Source organism: Embiotoca jacksoni, unplaced genomic scaffold (assembly GCF_022577435.1).
Source record: "Embiotoca jacksoni isolate LCO1_2020_lvr unplaced genomic scaffold, fEmbJac1.0.p SCAF_1, whole genome shotgun sequence".
Taxonomy (NCBI): Eukaryota; Metazoa; Chordata; class Actinopteri; family Embiotocidae; genus Embiotoca; species Embiotoca jacksoni.
The window spans coordinates 3074437-3099045 of record NW_027185229.1 but is presented as its reverse complement, the minus strand read 5'-3'; the positions used below and the strand labels follow the sequence as shown (position 1 = coordinate 3099045).

The 24609-nt window shown below is 40.0% G+C and overlaps 1 protein-coding gene across 28 annotated transcripts; it reads left to right on the top strand.

Moving 5' to 3' along the window:
• The first annotated feature begins 37 nt into the window (after positions 1-37).
• Positions 38-24053, top strand: znf740a (zinc finger protein 740a). 28 transcript variants are annotated; one of them, XM_069155631.1, is made up of 23 exons: positions 41-591; positions 3161-3323; positions 3530-3712; positions 4351-4467; positions 5220-5337; positions 5582-5665; positions 7451-7465; positions 7776-7859; positions 8928-9011; positions 9811-9894; positions 10378-10461; positions 11007-11090; positions 11282-11365; positions 12037-12120; positions 14001-14084; positions 14461-14592; positions 14938-15021; positions 15484-15567; positions 16205-16288; positions 16777-16860; positions 18810-18893; positions 19331-19449; positions 20226-24053. In XM_069155631.1, the coding sequence occupies exons 2-23, from the start codon at positions 3279-3281 to the stop codon at positions 20397-20399; spliced, it is 2079 nt and encodes a 692-aa protein (XP_069011732.1). In that variant the 5' UTR covers positions 41-591; positions 3161-3278; the 3' UTR covers positions 20400-24053. The 28 variants fall into 28 exon arrangements, 27 of the variants coding, with proteins under 27 accessions (XP_069011898.1, XP_069011816.1, XP_069011732.1 ...); XM_069155607.1 differs by having other exon boundaries at positions 42-555; positions 4351-4497; XM_069155590.1 differs by having other exon boundaries at positions 42-591; positions 4351-4497.
• The last annotated feature ends 556 nt before the right edge of the window (positions 24054-24609 follow it).

The following is a 24609-nucleotide window of genomic DNA, read 5'->3' as shown; positions in this document are numbered from 1 at the left end:
TTACGTCATCGCCCCTAAGCAACAGCAGCTGCCTCGTAATGTTAATTAGTCAAGAAGAATTAAAGATGCAACGACGGCAATAAAAGCCGTCATATGATAGTGATAATTAATAATTTGGCCCGAGGGGAGCGAGGAGGCAGCGGACAGCCTCTGTACCTCCTCTGCACCTCCTCTGTCACCTCCTCGCTGGTGTAGTTGTGTTCACTCCTTCCTTTTTTCATCATCTGCGTGTCTTCAGTCTGAATCTGCTGCAGACACCGAGAGAGGCCAGCAACAACCGCGGCGACACACGTCGACCGGAGTGGGCGTCGAACCTCCAACATCACTCGCGCTAAATAAATAAATAACCGTCCTGGATGAGCGGTTCGTCTCCGCGCTGTGAAGCGTCGCCGCGTCGTGTGTTCCCGGGGAGCCGGGGAGGACGATGCCCATTTCCCCGCTCGCTTCAGGAGGCCGTGCCGCCGTGCGGGGGGAGCGCGTTACATCCTGCGGCGTTTCCTGTGTTTGTAAACGAGACGGCGACCGAAACCCGACGGGCCGAGTGGAGCTCCGGAGGTACGGCCGCATCTTTGACGTTTCCCGACCTGCTCGGTGAGTTTTGAACCGCGCCGCCGGCGGGCTGTCGGTCCGGTCCGGTCGGTCCGGTCGGTCCGGTCCGGTCCGGTCCGCGTGCAGAACACACGGCGGCGCGAGGCGGCGGAGACGCTGTTTCTGACCGATATTAGAGCGCCAGGGTTAGCCATTGCTAGGTTGCTAACAAACGTTAGCTCCGTCGTCGGGAGGAGGAGGAGGGAGGAGAGGGGGGGGGGGGAGGAGAGAGGAGGGGGGAGGAGAGGAGGAGGAGGGAGGAGAGAGGGGGGGGGCACTCACAACGACGGCCATCACGGATGTCTTTATCGCCCCGTCTCGTCTTCACCCCGTTCAGCTTGTGTTGGTGTTATGGTGTGAAAACTTCATCGATCGACCTCCCGAGAGCCGCGCCGTGGTCGAGCTGCTGGTTTCGCTCGATGATAGCTCAGGTAGGCTCCGGGTCGGCTCGGCTCGGCTCGGCTCCGGGTCGGAGCAGGTAGGCTCCGGGTCGGAGCCATTACTGGCGCTAACGTTTCAGTGGGCGAGGGCGCCAGCGAGCAGCTAGCTGCTGGCTAGCTTAGCGTTAGCCTGCTTGTTCAACATCAGCAAAACTACCGTCAGGCTGGCGGGTCGCGCGGAGGCCGCCGTGGAGGAAATACGTTAAAAAAGAGAAGCCTGATCTCCAGAAGCGGCTTTTTATTTGAGTCGCTGCGTTTTTCTTTCTCGTCAACGAGCGCGGCGTCAACAAAAGATCAACGGAGTCTTTTTAATTAGCCGATGCTAACGGTCTGCTAGCTGTCTGTTTTCCTAGCAGCACCAGCTAACGTCGGTTATTCAACGCTAATGGCGAAATGTGTTGTGGCGTTAAAGCAGATCTGCGCCTTCAGCTGTTCAGCCGAGCCCGAAACCTGCGGCGGTTCACACCGAAACTAACGAAACCAAAAACTAAAGCGCAAAAAAATAAGAGAGAGAAGAAGAAGAAGAAGAAGAAGAAGAAGAGAGGAGCCTCCAGAATATTTCTCGGTGGATTTGAGGCCGACTCGTAACTCAAGTGAACAAACCTGTCGGTAAAATCACGTCCCCGGTCAGAAGAAAGGATATTAGTATAGTTTAGTGGATGTGGTGTTTTTTCCGGACACGTAGACTCACTCCGACAGCCACACATGGCTGAAGTTGTCGACCCGAGGCCACCGGTTCGGTCCTGGTTTATAACCGGTCACAAAGGATCGTCGCTTATTTGCGTTGAAACAACACTTGCAGGCGAAAACGAATTATAACCGTTGTTTTTGTGCTTGTAAATGTTATATTGGATTTTTGCTTTTTTAAAAAAAACGTTGTTTTTTTTTTTGTTTTTTTTGAATGATTAAAATGTGTATTAATACTTGCTTGTGTGCTCAAATGGCTGGGAATCCAAGATGCTCGTAAAATACTGACTCATCAATCATTCTTTAAAAATGAAAATATTCTTTCTTTTTTCCTTAATATTTTTTTTCTCATCCTCATATGTCTCTATTGTTTTCTCTCGTATAAACACTTATGTAATACATAACTTGGAAGATGTTATCGGCTAAGTTTACCTTCCATACTGCAGCACAAGCCCTAATTAAGTCTTTGTGAATTATCCAGTGGTGCCTTGTTGTTGGGTTGTCAGCATGCAGATTAATGTCACGCAAACTAGTGAACTAATCTAATATGAAATAGCATTAATATAAGTATCAATAACTGAACCCAACGTAAATCCAGATTTATAAGAAAAAATTACTTTCTGATTTGACTTTTTTGTCTCGCATGAAGATTAAAAGCATTTCGTGCAGTTGTTTCAATGTGTTCAATAGCAGTTATGACTCCCTTAAATCAGTTAAGGCTGCTTACATAAGTAAACATAACTGTGAAATGGCATAGTTCAACTTGTGAATGGTTTGATAAAAAAATATTAGCTTTTCTTAAAAGTTAACTGTCGTGATTGTGTGTTTTATGAGTTTTGTCAGCGGAAAGCGTGGAAAAAAAATTTACAAAATGCAACTGTCAGAGTTTTTAGGCAAAATACTCTGTCGTAAAGGAAAACTGGGTTCACTGGATTTATAACACAAGACATAACGAGAACAGAATCCCACACAATGATCGCTTTCATTTCCCAGAAACAGATTTAGGATTAAAAAATATAATACAGAATTGAGAAAATGTCAAATGTAGATTACCCAATCATTTTAATATTTCGCTGAAGTCATTTTTATAGGAGTGCAACTAAAACTAGATGCAGTCAAAATATTTTTTTCTGTATTTTGTAAGGTGCAGATTTTTTTCACGAGTTTGGGTTAATAATAAATAAATACCTGTTGAAGTTATTCACTTGGTTAACGATTGTATATACGAAAGGGGAAAATCATAGCTTGTATATCACAACAAGGTAAATATAAAGTATGATTAATTAAATATGAACAAAACTCAAGCTAAATCTACCAACAGCCATTTGTACAGATGAGGAATATTTGTGTGCTATATTTCTTGGACTATGAAAGGATAAAGACAGCCAGTGATGCTGTTGTAATTTAATGTTTGTCTGTTTCATCCACACCCTCCTCTTCCTCAGTTTTAATGCTAGATGAGTGAGGTGGGTGTGGCTTCCCACCAGCCCGACCATCCTGACTGACGGATCTCTGGATGACCTTGTCCCCACCCCTGTCCCTGCGCTCACATATACCACAGCAATGTCACATCTGCCCAGCAGCTCAGTCCGCGACCATATGAAATGGGTTTGTTTTAAGAAACTCCAAAGTGGTTACAAATAACTTTACTTCCAGTCACGTGTCACTCAGGATGTTGTCGTTGATGACTACCTCGGCAAATGCCGTGTGACTGGCAGTATTGTCTTAGATGCAGATCATTTCAAATTGCATACTGTTTTCAAACGTTTGGATATGGTTTTTAAAGCGTCGCTCTTCATTCTTCTTCTGTGCAGGCGGGGCTGCTCGGCTGCGAAGCTGTCCTCTCCAGTATGGCCCTGATGCAGGCCAGCACCATGGCCGCTCCGCCCAAAAAAATGATGGCTCCACTTGGCCACGGACCACCGCAGAGAGACGGACCTGACCGTGCTCCCCAGAGCCACATGATTCTCCCATCTGGAATGAGCTGTCCACCCCTGGTTAGGACCCTCATGGGAAATGGGGCTCTTATTTGCTATGCTTATAATTTTGTGATGGTTGAAATTGAAAATGTAATTGTGGGAGAGGTTTCACTTGAAATGCAGTCATGATTATTTATCTTAAAGTAAAACCATTGCTACTCTGTGTTTTAACTTATGAATTGAAATACGAGTTGATGGCACACGTGCTTTTAAGGATACAAAAATTGATTGACTTAATCACTACCAGGTTATATGTAATGGTAAATGTATTTACCCTTTTCAAGTTTGTGAATGCATATTGACATCAGACTAAAAGGAGCCTCTTTTAGTCTGATGTCTGTATGCATTCACAAACTACACTTTCATTGATTGTCAAAGTTGATTCATTTCACGTGGACTAAAACCATGTTGTTACCAGAAAGTTCTAGTTGATTATCCTCAACAATAAATTATTGAAATAGTTTTAAAATGTGTTTGGTTTTACTGAAAGGATTAAAAAAAAAAGTGTACAGAGCCACAGCTGGCTTCTTAAAAAAATAAATAAATGCACAGAACAGCGTTTTCTTTAAATCTAGTCACGTTCAGATGTTTGGTTTTTAGTGTTTAAGGCAACAGTTCTGAAAATAGAAAATAATTAACTTTCTCTGGCTCTGTAGCTTATCCGGAAGGAAGGTGATTTCCAAGCTCCCCGCCTGCTGGATGAGAAGGAGATGAGGGCCAACGAGGACATGCAGCAGAAAAAAAAGAACAGGAAATCAGTTACGCCCTGTAAAGTGAGAGACCAAGAGGGAAGGGGTGGGAAGGTCAGTGGCTTTGATTGCTAAATTGGGAATGGTCTCCGCTGCGCAGCACTATTTTTCCTTATTACATAAAATGTGTCTCGGGTTGCTTGTAGGTGTTGGGTTTTTTTTTTTGGAAAGCCTTTAACTTTATTCAAATAGGCCTGACTTGTGCTCGCGCTTTCATGTGAGCACATTTTGTTTGTGTGGGGGTGGGGGGAGGAGTCGAGGAAAGATGTGGAGGGGGTGGAGGAGTCGAGGGAAGATGTGGAGGGGGTGGAGGATCTCCAGAGAGGAAAGAGGGGGGAGGGGAGCGGAGCGAAGCGGAGCACAATAACTGCAGTTGTGTGCATAACAGGGGGAGCAGTAACATGAGGGCATTAGGCCATTGGAGGGGATTGTGGGTTATTTCTCAATTCAAATGTAAATTACATGAAGTTAAAAACTAAAACAAACTTCATGTTTCGCTTATTTATACTGAAGACAATTCAGGTTTTTTTTTTAATTTTTTTTAATTTTTAAAAAAAAATTTTTTTAAGGACAAATAAAACAGGAAAAATATCATAGAAGCGTCTGTGGAGTGTATACTTATGGAAATTTCACAGGTACCAATAGATTTCCTTTAAGTTCTGATGGGGTGTGTTAAACAAATTCTGACCTATACTTCACTATACATTACTAGTGCACTCTTGAGGCAGCCTTTAAAATGCTTAACTGTTTTTTTTTTCTTTGACTATTTTCCGTAGGGCACAGGTGATGAGAATGGTCCATCATCCAAAGTGCAGAAAAACTTTATTTGCGATCACTGCTACGGCGCATTTCGGAGCGGATACCACCTGAAGAGGCACATCCTCATTCATACAGGTATGGTTCATGCTCGGAACAACTCCAGTTCACCGTAGAGCCAGAACAGCTTTTATTGCCTAAATATATGAATGATTTTGTTGAAAGAGGCCCTGAACGCTTGAGTTGGACTGAATCTAGGAGTGTGCAGCAACTGTGAGGTTTTGCAATGGCCTGCTTAAAACCTTGTTTGGTAATAGCTTTTGCCTCACAGCTAATTGGTATCTGTGGGGACTTTGACTAAAACTGGTGCTCTTCGGTTTAGGGGAGAAGCCGTATGCTTGTGCCGTATGTGACATGAGGTTTATTCAGCGTTACCACCTGGAGAGACACAGCCTCATTCACACGGGTATGCGTCCTTTAACCGTACCCATATTACATAAATCTGACTACTTAATGTAGTCTGTCACTTGAATCAATGGACAGATGCTCAGGGTTCATTTTGTCTGTGGACAGTAATTTCCAACAAAGCCACTCCCAAAATCTGTTCAGCCCCCCCTTCCCCCCCCCCCAAAAAAAATATATAGTGCAGTCTTATAAATATTTGTCCCCAACATCAGAAAAATGTACCCAAGGCCGTAAAACACAGTGCGGTCCAATAGTCCAGAGTCCACTATTAAAAACTCTTTTATTTGATTTATTTTTATTTTATTTTTATTTTTTGTTGTATGAACATATGCCATAATTGTAATTCCCATTTTGACTGTCAGTAGCTGTAAAAATATTTTCAGAATTGGAGAATCCACATTGTTTCAGCAGCATTTCAGAGAGAGAGCGAGACAACACACAAATTTATCATTTTCCCCTGAATGATGTAGAGTTCAACTCGCACATTGCAAATTAAAACATTGATTTTTCCTGTAAAAACAGCTTTGTTTGTGTTTTCGACTGTGATACGTGTTGCCCCAATTGTTCTGACGTGTTCTGTTGTTAAATCAAGAGACGCTACATTTCCCATTCAACAAGTACAAAAGGAGTTTCTTTGTTCGTTTGGACCTGTGTTGTTCATGCAAATGCTGTTTCTTCCTGCAAAGATGTCTGCTTGATCCACTGGCTTGGTCACTTGGAAGAGCATCTACACTCAGGCTCATGGTCCTGTGTTTCCTGCCATCTTAGCAGTTGCTGCATGCGCTGTAAACATCTTGTGCAGAACAACACTTCACAGTTCACTGCTGGGCAACGCGGCATCACGGCTCATTTAAGTACCAACATCTGACCACGCCGTCCCACAAACACCTCTGTTGAAGTGTTCTGGTTGCTTTATTCCCAAAGTCTGTCATGTCCTCATTTGGACAATTTGAGAACTTCAGCTTGACCCAGAAACCACAGCTCCCTCCATGAAATTAGCAGACCAGTTATAAATTTATTAGATTACCAATTCAACATTTAAACACCAGCAGTTATGACACTTAGATGACCATATTCACTTTGTCACTATATGGTATATTTGGTTTAAACACCACAAGAGTTTTACAAATGATTTGTGCTTCTATTTGAAAGTTCAGATTTTGTTTGTTTCTACTCTTGTCTGCATTTCTTAGATTAAAAAAATATTGATTTGCCCTTGACGAGATGCAGATGATGAAAAAAGGAAGGAGTGAACACTCAACTACACAAAACAGAGGAGGTTATAGAGGCTGCGTCCGCTGCCTCCTCGCTCCGTTTGAGCCGAACAGCCCCTCGGGCCAAATTATTCATTATCACTATCGTAAACAACTGGAGAAAAAAAAAATAAATTACTTCAGTTAAATTGCAAAATAACAACAAACAGTTCTTTAAATGAGACTTTTTGATAGTGGACTTGAAAGTGGACTCTGATTTCTGGACCCCATTGTGTGAATGTGAAAGCCTTAAAGAACAGGCTGCAAAAACATTCAGTACCTACCTTGTATATTTCTAAAACAATTTTTGTATGCCATCATTACTTTGTCATTGAAAGTAACTGCATGGACATCAAAGGACTATGATGTTAATTATATATATATAATTATATAAAATTTTATATATATAAAATTTTATCTAATTATATATATATAAAATGAAAGTTGAAGGGCTTTAATGAAAAACATTTGCATAGTGTCAATATATGCGTTGCACCCTTTCACACCAAATTCTTTGTTTTTTGTTGTTTAAGAAGTAGGCACTGTGGGTAAGTCAACTTCAACCTAATTGTTCTACCAAGTCAGTGATTACTGCCTCAGGATTCACAGCAGGAGATGCATCAGTGGTAAACCTAATATTAAACAAATCTACCCAACCATGTTGGCTCATATGCACACACGTGTATATTTGATATTTTATTCGAATATTCTGGTAGCTTGAGTAAGCACTTGCTCTTTGTGGCAACACTGCATCTGTTCTTTGTTTTCCACATAATACATTTTGTAATTTATTTTTTTTCTTCACTTTTTCTCCTATCTGATAGACTGACTAGCTAATTGTATGCTCTGTGTGTGTAGGAGTGAAGCCGTACGCATGTTCCATGTGTGACATGAGGTTTTTCCAGCGTTACCACCTGGAGAGACACAGACTCACTCATACGGGTATGCGTCCATTTACCATACCCACTTTAAGAAAATTCTTAGTCAAAATTAATGTTTATTATTCAAGAAAGCCTGAGAACAAAAACATGGACAGTCTGAACAACAGTACAACCACACAAGTGGTATACAAGCAAACATGTAGGCGGAAAACAATCCTAATATTTGGCGAATCATTAAGGAATATTTATTATCCCCTATTGAGAAGAGAAGAAAGAGAAACTGTATGATTGTTAAGGAGTGTACAAAAACACATCAGAGATTGATGAGGGTGTTGGCTGGTAGCAATTCATACATTTTTTTCCCCAACAGAGTTTTTTTTCTAAGGGGTTATTCCCAGCAATTTTAACATATAGAAATATACAGGGGGGGGGGACAGCAGCAACACTGAAATATTTAAACCGTATAATGCAAATAATACAACCTAAATCCACTATAAACAACCTGGCTTTAACTAAAACTGATCCTGTGGACCCCTCAAAGTGCTTTATCCCTCTTGTACCATTGCTGTGCATCAAGATTTCTATTTATTGCTGCTTCACTGTTACTCACAAATAATACTCACAAAAGCTAAAGCTGGTTTTCAGCTATCGTTCACTGTGCACATAGTCACATACTTCTCCACATTTTATGGATCCAGTTATACATGAACAGATTTTTTTTTTTTTTTTATTAATATAAATTAAACGATCTGCCTGCGATTGAAGAGCTCAGTAGGATATTTGAAATACGTGACATTTTGAGTGTTTTAGTACAAGAGAGGCGCTTTCAGACCAAATAGTTCTGGGAAGGTTTACATTCACTGTTAATGGGAACATGGAAGGGAATTAATGAGGCTGATGGTTGGCATAGCAACCATCTGCACCACACACAACAACAGCAACAATGTATCCGTGTTTGGTTTCCTTCTTTAAGGTTACGTGGACAGTTTTTGATTGTGGGTTTGAGGTGCTCATCCATAGTCAGTCTTGTGTTTCAACATCTTAGTTCAGATAAAAATTTCTTTCAATTGCATGTTTTAAACATTGAGTACTTTTGTTTTTTCTAAAATCTGGTACTGTATGCGTTTAGGGGTGAAGCCATACGCTTGCTCCATGTGTGACATGAGGTTCTTCCAGCGTTACCATTTGGCAAGACACAGCCTCACTCATACTGGTATGCTTGAATTAATTGTTCCCCTTTCACTTTGAAACATATTTTTTTATTTTCTTTTACAGTAGTGGATTCACTGGGGCCATGGTATATTATGGGAATAGTCCTTTGATGTCCACACTTTTTACATGTAAACTAATGGCTGCCTAGCTCATGTTTATAAGATGTAACTGTCTGGCTTTTTAAATTACGGCTTTTATCATATAGCTGCCCAGTTGCTTGCACAGATGCTTCTGCTCTTAAGTTTACGGCGGAGATCAGATTGGAAGCTTTAGAAAGTGGAACGCAGATCATCATTTTGGTGTGCCAGGAAATAAGCACACTAGTATCACTGGAATACAAATATTCTTAATGCCACCGTCAATTGAATTAAAGTGCGCTATTTGCGGTAAACAAATTACAACTTGTATTGAGTTGACACCAATAAAGCCTCCGCCGTGCTCAGAAAAGTGTGGTCGAACGGTGTGCTGATGTTTCTGCTTCAGCTGGCCAGTGTGATCGCTGTCTCAGACGTTTGTTGGCGTTGTCGCTGCTGACGTGTTTGTCCTGTTTGAAAACCACTTTGCTTGTATCCTGTTGCTGCTTTTGATTAATGATGTACTCCAGTTTATCTGAAAATGAACTGCTCCTCCATGACAGAACTTTACTAATTAGAAGTAAAACAAATCCCCTCCCTTCGCATGACGCTTGATCAGAATGTGAAATGCCTGCCAGGTCCCAGTGATTTGATGCCTGTAAATGATGTCTCCTCTTGATGCCAAACGAACGTCTTAGCTAATATGTTCGTACTCTGTGTATGTAGGGGTGAAGCCGTACGCTTGCTCCATGTGTGACATGAGGTTCTTCCAGCGTTACCATCTCGCAAGACACAGCCTCACTCATACTGGTACGGGTCTGCTTACCCTAGTTCGTGTTTTATACGTTTCTTTCCAACTCAGAGCAATGTAAACAGATTTCAGGGTGGCTAGAAGAACTACCAGCTCCAACAATTCCCAAATTTCTGAAACAAAGATGTATCCAGACATGTATTAGGATTATAAAACTTAAACATATTTAGCTCTTGATGTAAACACATGTATCCATAATGAGGCATCTCAGTGTAAACGTCACCTTCCCACTGTTAAATGCTCCATATTCTTCTGTGCAATTATTACTTTACTATATTTCATAATTAACTGAAATGACCCATTTGTAGTCGCAATACACAGAACTAGTGTGAAAAAAACCCAAAACATGTTTGTTTCTCAGGCGGATGTTATAATGTGTAGACGCAACAGAAGAGCTATTCTCAGGGAGCAGTTGATGGTTATGTGTTGAACTTTTTTTTTTTCTGTTTCTAGCTAATATTTACATACTTTTATGTGTGTAGGGGTGAAGCCATACGCTTGCTCCATGTGTGATATGAGATTTTTCCAACGCTACCACTTGGCGAGACACAGCCTGACTCACACGGGTATGGGTTCGCCCTTCTTTGCTACACTCCTGCCCAAATACCCAGTTTGAAGTTTATCGGTCCCTTGTTTAGAAAAACGATATAGATATAGATATATATATATCTATATACATATATACACATATATTCTTAAGCATAAAGCAGTCTTCACTGCGGAGGCATATGAGGATGTGCCTTTCCGTGTTTGCCTTAACTGTTTAAGGCACTATTTTTAGACAGCAATTCCCAAATGACCTCCATTAGTACTTCATCCACGTGCCTGTAAATTACACCTTGACTTGAGTCTAAAGACTTCCTCGGCCTTTGCAAAGCATGTCGGCATTTAAAAGTGGCACCAAGCAAAAGATGTTTTCATTGAAGTCCCTTTTTAACGCATGTTGACAGATGTTAGCAGAATGTATTTTAATGTGACACCACAGTGGTGCCGTGGCTTTTTTGGCATGTCTGGATACATTATATAAGTGAGTGTGTCCTGTTAAGTTCACTGTGGTTTTTTTTTTGTTTTGTTTTGTTTTTTTACCAATCATTTTGCTCTGTGTGTTCAGGGGTGAAGCCATATGCTTGCTCCATGTGTGACATGAGATTTTTCCAGAGATACCACCTGGCAAGACACACTCTCACCCACACGGGTATAAGTTTTACTTATCCCTGTTGTACATTTTGTATTTTGCTAACTTCTTTTCGAGTTGACACATTTTATGACTTGCCCTGTATAAAACGTAGTTACTTTGAAATGACAACAGTGATTAGTGTTTGTATAATGACAGTTTGTGCACATAGTTGATGAGTTTTTCTAAAATCTGGTACTGTATGCGTTTAGGGGTGAAGCCATACGCTTGCTCCATGTGTGACATGAGGTTCTTCCAGCGTTACCATTTGGCAAGACACAGCCTCACTCATACTGGTATGCTTGAATTAATTGTTCCCCTTTCACTTTGAAACCTTTTCATATAAACAATTTCACCTGATTTTTTTTTTTTTTTTTTTTTTTGTGTTATTGATAAGTCCTGCTATATACAATACTCCCATTGTTGATAATTGAATTTCCCCTTCTAAAATTTGTTTAATAGAGTTTTTAGGCTTTGTTGGAAAACTGTCCACTGAAAAAGTGACTCTCTGTCAGTGACCCTGTTTTCTGATTAACACCGTAATGATACTTTGCATGTCTATCGTTGAGTACCGTAATGCAAATTGAATGAAAGACACATTACACTAAAAAGCATTTTACGTGCAGTCAACAATACTTTAAAATGTCGGTAAAGAGAGGCTCCTTTGGAAAAGTTTGGCCTGACTGAACAGTGAAATGAAGCTTTTTGAACAAACTTCAACATGAAACTAAAACGGGTTTGTTGGTCCAAAGTGCGAGCTCCATTTCTTTTATTTAAGACGCATCATAACTCTGGATGTCTGCAGGTTATTAGACTCTTTTTCGTGTAATGTGTTTGTCAGTGATAAAGCATGCTAAAATGAACAATCAGGAGCTATTTCTTTATGTTTTTTTGTTTTTTTTTTAAGTCTTGGTAAAATCTTTAGCGGTGTGTTGAAATGCATCTAACATTGTTGTGTTGTGTTTAGGGGTGAAACCATATGCTTGTACCATGTGTGACATGAGGTTTATACAACGTTACCAACTGGAGAGACACAGTCTTACTCATACAGGTACGTCCACGTTTTTATGTCCTTCACGCTCTCTGTTTCTGACTTCAGTCATGCATGTGCCTCGTATGAACGTTAACATGGCTGCTTCAAACTCGAGTTTGTATTGCTTTCTAATATAGCTTTTGTCATGTAGCATCTGTAAATATCTTTATACGCACTTGTGTAATAATACTTCCATCCATACTTTGTATATGAAATGACATGATGACCATGAAGTAAAATGTCAACATGACTCTTTGATTTGTAGTTTTATTCAGCCAGAACAACAATTGCATTACTGGAAGCCTGGTTTCACCTTAGGTACATTTTACATTCAAACATCTTATTTAATTCTTTTCAAACAAATCCTGGGCCGTACATCAGTCTGACTTTGCTGCAGTAACTGGAGGCAGCTGGTAGCTGCTAGTTGACATGTGTGCCATTTAGGGAATATCAATAAATTGTAGCTCATAGCAATAGCTTCTTGAATTGTTAAGCATCGGTAAATTGTTGCTCCAGAGTTACTCTCCCCATCTAAACTGCATGAAAACAAAGACAAAATGTGCCATATTGTGTGATGTCATTTTTATTTTTCTTAGAACAAATTTTATATAATAGTTATAAATATAAATATTTATATAAAATAAAAGTATTGTTCAGGAAGCGGTATCAAAGTCAGGGTATCTGTATCTTGAGTTTTTAGAGTAATACTCAGCCGGCGGCCTGTTTACCTCGACTGCTGCAAATCACTCTAAATTTGTTGTTGGAAAAACAAACACAAACCTGATTGGCTGTAGTTTCCATTATTAATGACTGGGGGGATTTTCCAGGTAAAAGACCCGGAGGTTTTTCTTTTCCTTGTCGGTTGTGCAAATGATTATCGAAGTCTAAATTAAGAGGTGTATATTGGTAACGTGGTCATCTCAGCTGGCCTCTAATGGAAACCGTGTGAGTCTCGGTCAATGAGAATGTTGTCGGAGTCTCAGTTGATATGAATCTGACTTTATATTTAGCTAACATTCAAATTTAAAAAAACAAATTCCACTGATTTAAAAAAAAAAAAAAAAAAAAAGTAAATTTAGAGCTGCTTTCCCACACAGATTAGTCTTTGTGTCATTTCACATTCAAGGTAATGGTCAGGGAAAAACATAATATTCTGGTATGAATAGTTTATTATATTTGAAAAACACATTTTGTGAAAGGATATACTCTTATTTTGTTAGTTGGTTTTTACATTATAGTTTTTAAATTTTAAGATAAAGCAGAGTTTTCTTTTTGTTTAGATAACAATCTTGTTAAACTCATTTTGCTCTGCAAATTAATGTCCAACTTTAATGTATTGTGCATAGTTGTTTGCCAACTGCCTAAAATTGTCGAACGTCTGCGATCAGCGTGACAAAAATTCACAAATCGATTCCAGAAATCTGTGTGCGGTTCGCTGAAATTGTATGATCTCAAGCACCTATTGGCATAGTGGGAAAAAGTTGTGTTGTTAGTTGAAACGTGCCCATGGGGGATTTCAATTTGGCCTCAATTATTTGACTGGTCATTTGGTCGTTTTTTTTGGGAGGGGGTGGGACAGATGGGGCGGTGGGGGTGGGGGGTTGGTTGGTTTCCACTCAAGATATTGTCATTATCCCTTCAATTCTCTCATTGAAACTTTGGCCCAAGACTTTCAGCAGTTTGAGTTCAACAATCAGATGTAAAAAAAAAAAAATTAAAAATGTCATGTCCAATTGGAAAAAGCAGATTTTTGAAGCGTGCTGGAAATTTCCAGTTGAAACAAAGCGCTGATGAGTACAACCAAACTTTACTAAGCAATTAGTAAAGTTTAGCATTGATCATTTTTGGCAGTTGAGTTTTTTTTTTTTCATGCTAAAGTTGGTACTTTGTGTGTATAGGGGTGAAGCCGTACGCTTGCACCATGTGTGACAAGAGGTTTTTTCAGCGCTACCACCTGGCGAGACACAGCCTCACTCATATGGGTATGCGTCTGCCAATCCTAACCCAGCCACAAGATTAGGATGCTGCAATTTCTGTATGCTTGATCTAGCCTTTTTGATATCTGTATTCATACACAAATTTCTGATGAATGAGATTTATTCCAAGTGTAATTTCCATTAGATGACATCATCAGCTCATATGTTGTGTAAGTGGATTTTAGAGCCCCTCTGAGCATCTTCTTATTATAATGTCGCCTTGTAAGATAATTTAGAGTATGACATTGGTTATTAACCACAGATATCAATTTAGATTTTTTTTATTTATTTTAATTATTTTTTTATGAAATAGGTTTCTAGATGAATTTCTTTTCTTTGTTGCAGAAGCACCAAAATAATTCTCTTAATGCTCTGCGTTTAGGTGTGAAACCTTATGCTTGCACCATGTGTGACATGAAGTTTTTTCAGCGTTACCACCTGGCAAGACACAGCCTCACTCATACGGGTATGGGTCCGTGCACCGTGCCCATGACATCCAGTGTTAGAAACCTGCGTGCGTATTTAACTAACAGACCTCTTGCTTGTTTATATTTAAGGGACATGTCAAGTTTTAAGTTTTGACAGGGTTTCCTAGTCTGTTGAAGTTAGCTGACATTAGGATCAGCAGGATAACTATAAATCAGTATTTTGCTGTTTGTTGGTAACAATATGAAATGGATAAAGTCATTATGATGGAAATATTTGAGAGGGGGAAAAAAACAGTTTTGTGTTTTTGCATGAATTGGCAACTGTGTGGTTAATAACCAATAGTGTAAATAATAATTCCTAAATTTAAAAAAAAAAAAAAAAAAAATGGAAAGTGAGGCAAAGTAATATAATATTGCTACTTTGCATTTAGGTGTGAAACCTTATGCTTGCACCATGTGTGACAAGAGGTTTTTTCAGCGCTACCACCTGGCGAGACACAGCCTCACTCATATGGGTATGCGTCCGCCCACCTTACCCATGTCACTGAGATCAGATTATACTTACATGTTGTTAGATACAGAGTCAGCCATCCGTGGAAGTTATCCATGTTGTTTTAAACTGACCAGAAGAATGAACTTGATCGAGTCTGCCCAACGCACCACGTGCGTAAATGTAACGTGAAAACAAGTTTTAAAGTGTAATGAGATGCAGGACTGCAACATCATCAGCTCATGTGATGTGTTAAGTTGTGGATTTGAGAATTGGTTCACAGAGTTTGATGTGTTCTTTATTGCAATTGGATAAAAAAAAAAAATAATAAATTGATTTAAAAAAAGAAAAGATATTAATTGATTAAAGTGGTTAACAACCCATCAATTCTTAGTAGATATTTGAAGTATATTGCTCATTGATGGATTGTGAACACGCACAAAAAACAACAAAGTGTGAAAATAATACCTTAATGCTCTGCGTTTAGGTGTGAAACCTTTTGCTTGTACCATGTGTGACATGAGGTTTGTTCAGCGTTACCACCTGGCGAGACACAGCCTCATTCATACGGGTATGCGTCAGTGCACCTGCCCTTCTCACATTGTATAGGTCACTATTACATTGTCTTAAATGTGCCAGCGTCAGGAGCATCATCAGTTTCAACGCAGATTTCTTCTTGTAGAGATACATTAAGATTATTTACTGGAAATAACCAATGAGTATTAGAATAGCCAATTAGGACATTTAGCCTAAAAACAGCAATACAGACACGTAAAACAGCCCCGTTCCTGCATTTTGGGTCTCACAGTTGTTAGAAATATCTTACTTCACCAGCAAATGTTTTCACATTAATATGAGCTTTTAAAGACACAGATGAGGAAAAATACTTTCTTAATTATTATTTATGAAGTGACTAAATTCTTATTTTAATTGATATTGACACAAGGTACACAAAAGCGACAACTTGATAAAATTCCCCCAAGATTACAATAATGGCTTATTATTTTGATAGATGACACACTGCAGGTAAATTTAATCAGTTGTGCAGCTACTCTGATGCTATCTAGTTTTACACGAGGAAAACATTTGACATATCTCTTTGTTTTTGCATGAATTGTCAAATGTGTGGTTAATAACCAATAGCTTAGGTTATTTATTGGAGAAGGAATGGAAACTGAGGTAATGTAATATTGCTACTTTGCATTTAGGTGTGAAACCTTATGCTTGCACCATGTGTGACAAGAGGTTTTTTCAGCGCTACCACCTGGCAAGACACAGCCTCACTCATTTGGGTAGGCGTCCGCCCACCTTACCCATATCACTGAGATCAGCCTGCACTTACATAATGATAGACATACAGCTGTGTGAGGCAGTTATTATTGTAAAAGTAATACTTTTTTTTTTTTTTTTTAATTTCAGCATGAAGGCTACATTATATGTGTAAAGGCAACGTTAAAGCAAGTGTTAGCATGTAAATAAAACACAGGACTGTGATATCATCAGCTCATGAGATGTGTTTAGTTGTGGACATGAAATTTGATAAACAGTTTGATGTATTCTCAATTGGTTTTAGAGGAGAGAAAAAAAAGGTAAACCTCCACCTGCATTTTTTTAGGACAATTTATGAACGTTTTAACAAGTGAAAAGTGGTTAACAACCCATCAATTAAAAAAAAAATAGACATTTAAGGTTCATTACTGATTGATGGATTGTAAAAAAAAAAAAAAAAAAAAAAGAACCCAAAAGTCCTGAAAATAACATATTAATGCTCTGCGTTTAGGTGTGAAACCTTTTGCTTGTACCATGTGTGACATGAGGTTTGTTCAGCGCTACCACCTGGCGAGACACAGCCTCACTCATACGGGTATGGGTCCGTGCACCTGCCCCCTCTCACATTACCTACAGTACTGTGCAAAGGTTTTAGGCACTGAGTGTTAAGTGGGGATGTTTTCCAAAACAATGTCAGGAGAACTTTTATTTATTTATCAATGAACTTCATGCAAATTGCAGAAAAACTCAAAAGAACCTGAGTCAAAATAGTTTTATGGTGCGGCCACTGTCTTTTTGGTCTCTGCGTGTTCTGCCTCTTCATGTAATCCCAGACTGACTCGGTGATGTTGAGACCAGGACTCTGGAGGGGGGGGGGGGTGCACCATCTGTTGCTCGACTCCTCGTTCAGCTTTGGCACTAAAGATCCTTCTTCATGACTGGCTGTATGTCTGGGGTCGTTGTCATGCTTCAGAATGAATTTGCGACCGATCGGATGCCTTTATGATGGTGTTGTTTGCCATCTAGTGCCTAAAACCTTTTCACAGTACTGTAAATCATCTTTTATTCTGTATTGTGCAGTATCAGGTATACTTTTCTTACAAAAACAAACACATAAAGATCACTATTTCCTCTTTATGACTAATATTTTACACACAAAAGTAGTCAAAAACATTGGTTTTCTGTTGGCGCTCAGTTTAGTTGATGTTTATAAAATGTTTATTTTGACCAATATTTAGTCTTTATGTCAAATTGGAAACACCATGACATCATTTACACCTGGTTCAATGGGATCTGCACCTCGATACAGAAAAGTGCATCGCAAGTACAGATTTTGTACAAGCTTTTAATCCAGCAAGGTGATTTAGCTAAGCCTCTTCATACTAACTCATGCAAACAAGAGCATGAAGTGGTTGAGGGAAGCCAGCGGTCTTCCAGCAACAAACAGGATTTAGAAATGTATGAGACCTGCTCCATGACGTTGCTTCCCTTGACTTTGCTTATTGACAAGTCTGCCAGCTAACTCATTTGCATATTGAGATCCTATTAAAGTGTGGGCACAAAAAGAAATCCAATGAGAATTAATTTTTTTAAATGCAAAAATCAATGGATCAGATCAAAGCCCAAATAATGTGTCCAGATGGCGATTCTAATACATGTTGATACCAGGTGTAAATTAGTTGATTACTGACTGTATTTGAGCTTAATAATTTTAAATCCAGTTCTTTTTGCAGATTCTGGTCATTATTCAGGTCTACGTGAAGGAACCTTTTCAGTACATTTTGCTGTCATATAGTCATGTGTCATCACTGATTTTGCAATTCTGTTTTTAGGTTAAAGGTAAAAGATAATGTTTCTTTCTTTTGTCATGCACACAGAAAGCAGGAGCTCCAAACTTTGCTCTCAGAAGTCAATAAGTGAAACGTAAACAAATCCACAGTTTAAACCTCAGCTTTACCAAACACAGTCCATGAACCAGTCTAAAGGAGTAACAAGGTTTTTGGTCCCAAACGATACCCACCTCGACCCAAACTAGCCTCATTTAGCATGTGTGATAGTGTCTTGATTGCTCTGACCAATTAAAGTCTTTCAGTGTTTGTTTCTCCGTGTTATCACAATTTTTTTTTTTGCAAACCTTAGAAATAAATCATAAATTTAGAGAACTTGATAACCAGCTATAAATACTGATTGTTTGTGTCTTTGTCGTGTAAATATAGTTATAATTAAGACGATGAGAAGAGTGAACTAGTTTTTGCTGCAGTAGCGACTGAAAACGGTAAATTAACGGCACATAAAACCTTTTATTTTTCATTTCAAATCCGACACGTTTAGTTTCATTTTATGGTGAAATATAACTCTTCACATTTTAACTTCTGGTCTTTTAATTGCATGTCTGAACATTATTTCTAAAAGAAGAAATGAACATTGAATTCTTATTTCAGATGAGCCATTATCTCTGCAGGTGTTTTAGTTTAGAGCCAGCTTCAAAGTTGTATTCCTTGCACTTGTGGGTGGTAGGGCTAATATATTGCTCTGTGTGTGTAGGGGTGAAGCCGTATGCTTGTTCCATGTGTGACATGAGGTTTATTCAGCGTAACCACCTGGAGAGACACAGCCTCACTCATACGGGTATGCGTTCCTTCACCGTACCCTTATTACCGAGGAAGGCACTGGTGCTTGCAACGTAACGGGGTCACAACAAACTCGAGTTTGGATTGTCAAGTCATTTGATGGGATGTTGAACCAGTCTCAAAAAAAAAAAAAAAAAAAAAAACTCACCCCAATTTTTGGGGCCACTATGTTGCGTAGATCTGGGCCACGAAAACAAGAAATTCCACTCTGATCTACACATAATGAGTTGATGACGAGGCCTTTTAGATATCACTGTAAAGATGTTGAAAGTTACAGATAGGGCAGTTTGTTTTTTTGTTTTTTTCTTCCAACTTTATGAGTGTTGGAAATTTAGCTTGCCAAGAAAGATTAGTAAGTAAAATTTGCACGCATTTTTTTTTTGGTACAAGACGCTAAAACTGATGCATTGACTGTGTATTTGTGTGCTCTTTTAGGAGAGAAGCCATTTGCTTGTGACATGTGTGATATGAGGTTTATTCAGCGCTACCACCTTGAGAGACACAAGCGTGTCCATAGTGGGGAGAAGCCTTACCAGTGTGAACGGTGCCAGCAGGTATGTACGGACGAACACAAAGGAAACTGACCCAAATGTCCCCCTCGGCCCGGCCTCAGGAAACACATGTTCTGATACTACTTTGGTTCCAACCATAAAATGTATAAAAAAAAAATTACAAAAAAGTTGACGTCGCTTCCGGTTCTGAAAAATTAGGCCACTGCAGAAGCTCCTTCAGCTGCAATACCGCCAAGTACCACTAAGCATTTTGATTGACAGGCCTGTGGTGCAGTGAAGTTACAGCTATCGGTGGGGGGGACGTAATATCGCTCCGCCCCCAGCTCGTCCAAATATGGTTACATTACATTTCATTTATCTGACGCTTTTATCCAAAGCGACTTACAATAAGTTCATTTCAACCATGAGGGTACAAAACCAGAACAACAAGAATCAAGAAAATACAATTTCTTCAAGAAAGCCAAACTACAAAGTGCTAAAGTAAGTCACAAAACAAATTGGCTCACTAAACTCCCATTCAACTCATTACACATCATTTTTGTGTCATTCACTCCTTCTGGTTAGTTTTCTGGTGGTCCATCTGAACCCCACCGCCCCCCTCCCACCCCCACCGAGAACCACTCCCTTACAGTATTCATGTTGGGTTGTTTTTGAATGCGTGAAATTAGCATCGTGATGATTCTTGATATTTTAAAACAGACTTCAGGTTGTTTTTGTTTCTTGCTCTTTATTATTATTATTATTATTATTATTTAAAGAAATTAACCCCTGAAATTGATTTGTCTGATTTGTATCTTTTTTTTCTTTTATTTTTGAAGAACTTTTCCCGCACAGACCGGCTGTTGCGGCACCGGCGGTTGTGTCAGGGCCGCGGCGTCGCCAAAGTAGAGAACCAGCCGTGCTGCGAACCACGCCAATATCAACAGGAACCCCCACCTGCCCCCCCGACCTGGAGTCCCCTGCACCCGCCCCCGGGGCGGCTGGCCGTCTGACATTCCATCTTCCCCGTATCCGCAACGCCGGCGGTGACGGGACAAGCCACAGGGTCTCTTCTTCTCAGCTCTGTGCCGAGTGGAGCCACACTCTCGCACCGACTGATCTCGCAGCTCCAGTCTTGGGATTAATAATGACAGCGGGACATTTTTGTGTTTTAGTTTTTTGTTGACTTTTTACTGTGTTACCTTTCCTTCCCCTGTTTTTTTTTTTTTTTTTTTTTTAAAGACGAGACTTTTCTGTGATGAACAGTGGTCCTGTTTTGTACTTTAATCTATTTGATTTTTTGCAAAAAAGAAAAAAAAAAGTTTTTATCGTTGTTCAAAAAATATCTGCATTTGGTGGTACTCGGGAAGAGCACTGGGCATTGTTTATCTTGATGTGTTGGCAACAAATGGGAGGACGTGGTGGAGAGAAGTATTTGAGGTTTTGTTTTTTTTCTAATATTTTCTTATTGGGCCCATTTTGACGCAAAAGGATCGAAACAATTGTCACTGAGGTCACACGATAATAAAACTGAACTTTCCTTCCAGGTAGAGCTGGGGAAATAATCTGTGACATCACCTGCATCGACCAGAGTTTGCTCGCCAACCGGCGCTGACGCAGTGTTAATCATTTTAAGGTCCCATATGGTGTAAATTCAGATTAAATTTTTTTTGGGGGGGATTATAATGTAAATTCAGCTGTTTTATTCACTATGAACGTATGAGAGCGTGCACAGCCCGTATTCAGCAGCTGTGCCTGTAAACGAGCCGTTTAGACTTTCGTGACTTTGTGATGTCACAAGCTGATGCTTGGTGTCCGTCCCCAGCACGGCCCGCTGTCCAACCTTTTGATGTGGAGGAAAACGCCGAGTTCCTCTGTTGCGGCGCTTGCAAACTTCCAGACAGAAGAAAAACTGTGATTGGTCTGTGTGTGCGTCATTCAGAAAAGTGTCAGCCAATCAGAAAAGAGCATCTCGCTGCTCCTTTAAGACACAGACACCAAAGAGCCTTTTCTTTGTAGAGCTCCGGAGAGAAGTTTACAAGATGGTTTTTGGTACTTAAAACCCGCAAAAATATTTTCCAATGGATATCAAGACTGCCGTTAATACAGCAGAATATAAAATACGGGACCTTTGAGACATTTAACTGAAAGCGTTTTCTGGTGATTTGATACCCAGGAGTTCCCCAACTTTATCAGCATGGAAGGTCCAGTTTTAATCATGACTTTGTGTAAATATTTGAAAATGTTTATTGTTCTTTCACTCTGCGACTTAAAGTGATGTTTTTCTTTTTCTCTGTCAAAATGGGCCAAAAAGAAAACTCGAGTATTAGACTTAGGGTTCAAATACAGTCTGTTACCGTGGTTACAGTCAAGTCCTGAGGAAACCTGAGTAACTTTGTGTGATTTTAAAAGAGGGGGAGAGAGAGGAAAAAAAAAAAAAGTCATATCAATAACCATAAACCAGGACTTCCATGAGACATGGGGCGACGAGAGGGCGACCTGCAGGTGACTGGGTGCGTGACGGACATGAAGGGGGCGGAGTCACAGGGAGTCCCGTGGTTATCCGACGAGTCGGGAGGTAGAACGGGTGCGAGTCCTCCTTCCAAGTGTACCGAGACGGTGTGCTGATGTACGTTGAGCTGTAAATACACAGATTCAGAGCTCTCTCCGTAGAAACCGGCGCGAGACGACGCAGGTCGGCCACTTCGAGTCCCGTTACGTTGTTTGTACAGATTGTCACATCGTGAGATTAGTGGGGGTGTATACAAAATCTCGTGGCCTTAGTATGTTTCTCTTTTTTCTTTTTTTCATTTGCCTTTTTCTCAGCTGTTTATTATTGTGGATCGGATGTATTTACTAGCCTTTCATCGTTGTCATATGTTTTTTTTGTTGTTGTTTTTTTTGTTATCCTACGGCTGTCATGGTTACTGAATGTCAACGGCTTCAGTGGCGCTGAAACAGACTACGTACACGTTCTTCTGTTGAGAGGTGGTCTCGATGGTGATGTTGAATATTTTTGGGTCATTGTTACTGATGAACGGTTTAACACGGTGTTTAATCCTGAACGGAGAGCCACCCCCCCCCCTCCCACACACACACACACACACACACACACCCCCTGCCCTTCCCCACCCCGACCCCCCCGGGGAGTTCGACAGTCCTTCGTGAGAAGTCAGTAGTGCTAAATTGTTTCCCACTGCGGTGCTTCGGCCCGTCGCCGGCCGCAGCAGAAATCAACGCTCGCCGGACTCTGCTACACACTAACTGGTTGCCTTTTCATCCAAATATTATGTGGTTGGTGTGTAACATTGGGTGTTTGTCATGTCATTGGGTTTTAGCCTTAAGTAAGTCGCGGATACTCAAGTAATCATTGTAGTACTAAACGATATTGTAACGACCGATTTCTTGTACTTATGATGATCTCCGATCTGTGGAGTCTGTTTGACGGTCAGGCGGCAGAGCGACGGCCGCTCGGCCGCCTGTAGAGGAATTTCTCAAACTTGATCCCTGTACTGCGAACCGGAGAGGTGGCGGTCGGCGCCGAGTGGGAACTCCTCGGGTTTTATTTCAGGGCTCAGACGAGCCTTCGGAGTCCCGCGGGCGCTTCGTCTGCTCTCTGAATTATCGGACGCGAGGTGATGTTTTACCGGAAGTATTCATGGGAAGTTTCCTTTTTTTTAACGGGCCAGTCATGTCAAGGCGACGTCGTGCGATGGTTAAAGTGTGCAACGAGGTTGTTTTGTTGTTGTTTTTTTAAACCGTGTGGCAGCAAACGGGCCAAGTTTGAGAAATGCAATAATTTGCTGTGGAAACACTATCGAGAATCTGTGGAAGAGACGCCGGTGCTGGAGCGAGCACGTACTGACAAACGGCTAAAGGGCAATACAGTATATAGTTGACGTCACTTGTTAATACCTTTTTGACATTTATTGTTTTTAGTATTATCATTTTCATTGTTTAAACGCAATAGCATCTTTGAGTCTCGGATCATTTGTTATAAGATTGAGGTTTCAGTTTCGTTGTTTTTCAGACGGATCAAATTAACTCTTTGTCTGAGAGTTTCTCATCGCGTTTTGATGATTGTTTCAAGGACCTTTTTTATTCTGAAGAAATTGTAAACACTGGAGTGAAAGGAAAAAGACAAAAAAAAGAGAAATGGATTTTTTTTTTTTTTCCTTCAAACTGTGCTAGATTTTAGGTTTTAGACAAAGCCTATTTCTCCTCAACTCGACGCGGACGGTGGACAGAACCATTTGGATCAGTACAGTTGAGAGCCCAGTACGTTCGGTAATTTTGACATTAGAGGCAGTAGTACCACAAGAAAATGTTTTCTTTCTTATACAAAGTCCCTGGTATTTGTAGTAAATTATATTGATAATGGTATTAGATGAACAACAGCATAACAGTAGCTATCACAGATTAGTTGTTTTCTTTATTAGTCTTGCATGCAGAGTTATGGTCCTCAGTTAAGATAGGATCTTGATATTGATTATTTTGTGTAGGAAAATGAGTGCATAAGAATAACTTCCTAAAAAAATGTTACAATGATTATTGTAAAATGGGCTAACTAATATGTACCCTTGTGATCCAATTAGTTTCAACTGTATGAAAATCAGAGGAGAGGCTTCTTACTATTATGCTGAAATAATAAAAGAATTTGTAAAGGACTTTGCTATGGCTTTTGTTTCAAGTTTTTAAAAAGTAGATGGATAAAGATGAAATGTTGACTTGTTTAAAATCCTGTTTTAAGTCACTTCTATAATTTATGCGTGCATGTATTAAATTGTATTTTAAATGAATTTCTGATGCAACCAAACACAAAAACACCTCAACTCTTTCTGTGCACGTCGGTGCGAAGCCGCGTTTCACAATAACACCTGTTTTATGGATTATAAGTGTAATTTCTTCTAGTTTCTGGACCGAGTCAAAGAGCTGCTGAGTGAGTCAGAAGGTGAAGATGCACACGGCTGGATTAAAAAACCAGGCGAGGTGGGAAAAGCTGGCACCTCAGGTGTTTTCCTTAAACACATTAACTGAGATAAATCCTGTGAAAAGACATAATATTGTGTCAAAATCTGGTTTAAATCACGTTTTCTTTGTTCTACATGGTTTATAGTTATTACATTCCTGCAGGTTTGGCTCAGCTGAAGGAGTTTTTTTGTCTCGGGTTCATCTAACCATGAACGCAAGAGGTGAAGCGATGGAGGTGAAAGATATACGACT

Excerpts from the sequence above, each read along its gene's own strand:
- znf740a (XM_069155607.1), top strand. The coding sequence starts at position 3,279 with ATGTCACATCTGCCCAGCAGCTCAGTCCGCGACCATATGAAATGG. Across the intron at positions 5,338-5,581 it reads GCACATCCTCATTCATACAG|GGGAGAAGCCGTATGCTTGT; the intron begins GTATGGTTCATG and ends TCTTCGGTTTAG. Across the intron at positions 14,593-14,937 it reads ATCCAGTGTTAGAAACCTGC|GTGTGAAACCTTATGCTTGC; the intron begins GTGCGTATTTAA and ends CTTTGCATTTAG.